Source organism: Carlito syrichta, unplaced genomic scaffold (genome assembly GCF_000164805.1).
Source record: "Carlito syrichta isolate Samal-C Ts95f unplaced genomic scaffold, Tarsius_syrichta-2.0.1 Scaffold304713, whole genome shotgun sequence".
NCBI lineage: Eukaryota > Metazoa > Chordata > Mammalia > Primates > Tarsiidae > Carlito > Carlito syrichta.
Genome location: NW_007248809.1, coordinates 241,028 through 245,816, shown reverse-complemented (window position 1 = coordinate 245,816; position 4,789 = coordinate 241,028). Strand labels below are relative to the sequence as shown.

Below are 4,789 nucleotides of genomic sequence, written 5' to 3'. Positions count from 1 at the left end.
GAGACTCCAACTCAAAAAAAAAAAAAAAAAAAAGATTTCTGTACTTAGAAACTGGAAAGATGGTGATAAAACTTTCTGGTTCAGCTGGAAACCATGCTAGGGCCCCTGAATTCTATACTAGAATGTTACACTGGGTCCTCTCTACACAGCAGGAGGTGGAAGAAAAGCTTCTAGCTCTATGAAGATTTGCTAACTCAGGATTTTTTAAATTTATTTTTTTGAGTTGGAGTCTCACTCTGTTGCCCAGAGTGGAGTGCAGTGGCAGGTTCACGGCCACTGCAGCCTCGACCTGCTAGGCTCAGGCAATCCTTCCGCTTCTGCCTTCCAAGTAGCTAGAACTACAGGTGTGTGCCAACACACCCAGCTAACTTTTTGATTTATTGTAGAGACGAGGTCTTGCCAAGTTGCCCAGGCTGGTCTCGAACCCCTGGACTCAGGCAATTCTTTCACCTCTTCTTCCCAAAATGCTGGGATTACAGGTGAGAGTCACCGCATCCGACTAACCCAAGATTATTTTAAAAGAATAAGTTGAAGAATTTATTTAAAAACAAAACAAAAATGGCCTCCAACTTTCAAGCTAAAACTTAAAATTAGGGAACTGGACTTCACAGAATGGCACAGACCCTGGTGAGACCCAGAAGCTAGGAAACTTGGCCACACCTCCCCAGCTTGATCTTCATCCACAGAACTCTCTCAGGGTCATGATATCACACAGGTGTGAGTGCTGGCAGAGTGCCTGACCTGGGCAGATGTTCTACAATGGTTAAAGCAGAAGACAAAAACCTCACTAGAAGTCTTCCTGTGTTATGGAGACAGGCTACCAGAGAGTACTAATCAGCCTTGACTCCTGGACTTCACATCATGTGAGACCCTAGGGGGCATGAGAAGAGATAGGCTAGTTAGAGTCGTTAGAGTTGTGGGTGTGAAACAAAGAAGGCAAAATGCCAAGGCAGGGCTCATTGGGGTGGGGGTGGGGTCAACATTTCAAACACTCTCACAGCAGCAAGTCTGTGTCCTAGGCTGTGAGCTCAGCTCTAGGCTAATCCTTGGGAGAGGTCAACAGTGACCCTACCTTTGTTGCATTCACACCTGTCGAGGGGTTGACTTGCACAACCACTCAAGTAACCCCACTCCGGGAAGCATGGTCTGCGTAACTACCTTCTCCCACTGGTTCTTTTCTTCCAGCTGCATGAACATATCCAAAATGTAGGTCATATGGGCAGGACCACTGAGCTCCAGGATGTCCTCACTCACTGGCACATGCCCAGGCCACTCCGCCAGCAGGGATGCAAGCACGTGGCGTGCGTACAGGACAGCTGTGGCCTCATTCACACGGAAGAGGTAGTCCCGGACAGCCCTCTTGCTCTTGCAGTTCAGCTCCTTGTGCAGCAGGGCGGCGCTCTTGCTACGGCGCTGCTTGGCATAGCTCTGCTGCAGTTCACTCTCGGTGCTGGAGATCAGCTTCTGGGTCACCGGGTTCGATTCAGCAGTGGCTTGGTCACAGCGTGCAGGCCGGGACTGCAAACCCAAGACTACCATTTCAGAAGCCTGGTCTTCTCACAATGAGGGTAGGGAGTGGGGGTGGGGATGCAGACACTTTGGGTCCAAGGTGGGGTGACATACCAAGCATGGCAAGATGATCATGTCTGTATCCACAGCTTTTGCACTCTGCTCTTCCAGCCTCAAACTTTTACTGGGCTGCCATCTCTGAGCCAAGGACCGTATCCTTTCATCTGTGGTGAGCTCATCTCCATCAAACCTGAAGAAAAGGGGCACAAAGTTGAGTATAGAAAGTGTAGAATGGGCAAGAGTTTAAACTGCAATTAAACTTGTCAGAAATGTTGATCAGAGTTATCTTTCTGTTATTACATGATCATTTTCTGTATTTTGCAAACTGGATTCATAGCATGCATTTATGCATACAAGCTGTCCCTCAGAATCCATTCTCCCCTCCCTTAGTATTTTTTAAGTAATTTAAAAAGTTGTTATAAATTAAAATGATTTTTAAAAAATTTGTTTGGCTTTTTTTTGAGACAGGTCTTGCTATGTTGCCCAGGGCTGAATTTGAACTCCTAGGCTCAGACAATCTTTTTGTCTCTGACTCCTGATTAGCTGGGATTATAGACATAAGCCACTATACCTGGATTCCTTTTCTCTTTTATTTTTATTGTTTCTTTTAAATTCAATGGAGTTTAATTGAGCAAAGAATGCTTTGAGAATTGGGCAGCCCCTTGAACCAGAATAGTTTCAGACTGACTCCACACTGCCAAGGTCAGAGAAGGTTTAAAAACAGAAGAAGGAAAGTGGTGTAGAGAAAAGGGAAGTGAGGTCCAGAAACAGCTGGACTGCTTACAGCTTGGTGTTTGCCTTATTTGAACACGGTTTGAACAGCTGGCTTTGTTTCTTTTAGAAACAAAGTTCCCTGGAGTTTTAGCAAGAGACATAATCACCCAGCTAGAGACAAGGTTCTAAGGCACCCCCGCACCCAGCAGCTAGAGGTAGTAATGTGACAAGGCTCTTGCTGAAAGCAGGAAAAGGGGAGTGCCACTTCCGGAGTCTACTGGGCTAGGGAAGTAGTTCCTTCTCTACCACTTCCGGAGCCTACTGGGCTAGGGATATAGTTCCTTCTCTACCTTCCTTCTTTCCTCTGAGCTGGAATCCACAGATGGTATGGGTGAGCAAGCTTTCACTACATAGAAGAGAACACTGTTGGGACTGCTGGGACACTATGGAATAGAGCTGCCCACCCACCCTGGACTGCTGCCCACCTCTGGTCTGTTATGTGAGAGAAAAACAACCTCTGTCTGCTGCGATTCATTCTATTTCTGGTTTCTAAGTACAGCAACTTAGACTGTACCTTTACTAATATAACCCTGCTTCATCTCACAAAGGATTTGAACCAGTATATAAGAAATACACATGGTAAAATAAAAACAAAAAAAAAATTAAATGAGAATTTACTATAAATTAGAACAAGAACTCAAACTTAGACGTGGGAGAATAAAGAGATTACATTGCAAATATGCAAAGTTCCACACAGACTGAAGAGCTGGACCTAAAAACTAGCTCTGAGCTTCCAGGCCAAGTGAAAGAAAATATTGTTAATTTTATAATCATCCCTGAGAACAAAAAAAGAAAATAATTTACAGTGATGAAGAAACAAAAACAAAAATACAATTCCTTGAGCAGAAACTCCTACTCTACTTGAAAGACATTGTGGTGCCTGACTCTCTGCATCTATAAGACGGGTTTACTCTCAGAGACAGACTACAAATATCAAGTTTTTCTGAGGAACCTATGGGACACTTTGAAGATGATCCATGCAGTGCAGTGGATTACAAAGGACTAAAAGTTGCTTCCTGTCTATGAGGGTTTTGACCCAGATCCCGCTGGCAAGAGGTACAGGTCCTCCCGCCTTCACTTGCTCTCTCCCTTGCCACACCTGAGCTGCATCTAAATGTCCCTTACCTCTTCTGAACCTCCAGGAAGAAAGAATCGGTCCTCTTCATCTGCAGTTCATATATGGCACGGAGAATATGCAGAGGGGCGTTGAGGGCATCATGAGCCATCTGAAGGCACGGGGAAGAAGCAGAAGAGAGGCAGTTTGAAGGGCTTCAACACACGATTGATCAATTGAACTCAAAAGTAGTAAGACAGTATTTCAAAAACTACCAGTTATAACTGAAGAATGTTGTATAGATACTTATAAAATTATAAGCTTTAAAACATCAACTGTAAAACCTGCATTACTACTGAAATGTCAAAGTAAACAACAAAACACTAGAACACCAAAAGAAATATCATGCCAGCCAGGCGCAATGGCTCAAGCCTGTAATCACAGCACTTTGGGAGGCCAAAGTGAGAGGACTGCCTGAGCCCATGGGTTCAAGAACAGCCTGGGCAACTTGGTGAGACTTCATCTCTATAATAAATAAAAAAAAAATAGCTGGGTGTGGTCGCGCTTGCCTATAGTACCGCCTACTTGGAAGGCTGAGGCGAAGGATTGCCTGAGCCCAGCAGGTCAACACGGGTGGCTGTGAACGTGCCACTGCACTCCAGCCTGGGCGATGGAGTGAAACTCCAACTCGGGGGGAGGGGGGGAGAAAGAACGAAAGAAATATTATGCCAACAAAATATAATGCTAATAATGAATACTTATTCACCATAATGTATTCACTGCCAGCTTCTCTAAAGCCAACTCATACTCAAGTTTGACAACTAGTACATTCTTGGGCACCATACTTTCTTTTGATTTTTTTTTTTCTTCTGGTAGAGATGAGGTTTTGCTCTGTTGCCCAGGTTGGTTTCAAACTCCTGGCCTCAAGTGACCCTCTCGCCTTAGCCTCGCAAAGTGCTGCAATTACAGGCATAAGCTATCATGCCTGGTTGATTTTTTTTTTAATGGTACTTGCTTTTCTGATATTCTACTTCATGCCCTGTTTACTCTTTATTTGAAGTCCAAGATCTCGTCTTTTTCATATAATTCTGAGAAAGAGTAGATTACTGAGGGAAGGTAAGAGTATTTCTGAGAAAGTATGAGGAAGGGATGATCATTTGAGAGCTCACAGATGGAACTTAGAAGGCTTTAGCAAACACTGGAAATTTTCATGCAAACTTTTACATGCATATTTGAATATATATTTTGTGGGAGAAAGGATTTGAGTGTATGACTCAAAAACGTTAAGAATTAATACTATAAACTGGGTGGGGTGGCTCACACCTGTAATCTCAGCACTTTGGGAGGCTGAGGTGAGTGGATTGCCTGAGCCCAGGGTTCAAGACCAGCCTG

The 4,789-nt window shown here is 44.2% G+C and overlaps 1 protein-coding gene across 1 annotated transcript in view; it reads right to left on the bottom strand.

Moving 5' to 3' along the window:
* ZZEF1 (zinc finger ZZ-type and EF-hand domain containing 1) overlaps positions 1-4,789 on the bottom strand; it is a 131,125-nt gene that overhangs the window by 10,806 nt on the left and 115,530 nt on the right. Inside the window, exons 46-48 of the mRNA XM_008060736.2 lie at positions 3,469-3,569; positions 1,624-1,759; positions 1,159-1,518 (exon numbers count right to left, since the gene is read on the bottom strand). Coding sequence (XP_008058927.1) covers positions 1,159-1,518; positions 1,624-1,759; positions 3,469-3,569 — 597 coding nt within the window. The remainder of the gene's footprint in view (positions 1-1,158; positions 1,519-1,623; positions 1,760-3,468; positions 3,570-4,789) is intronic.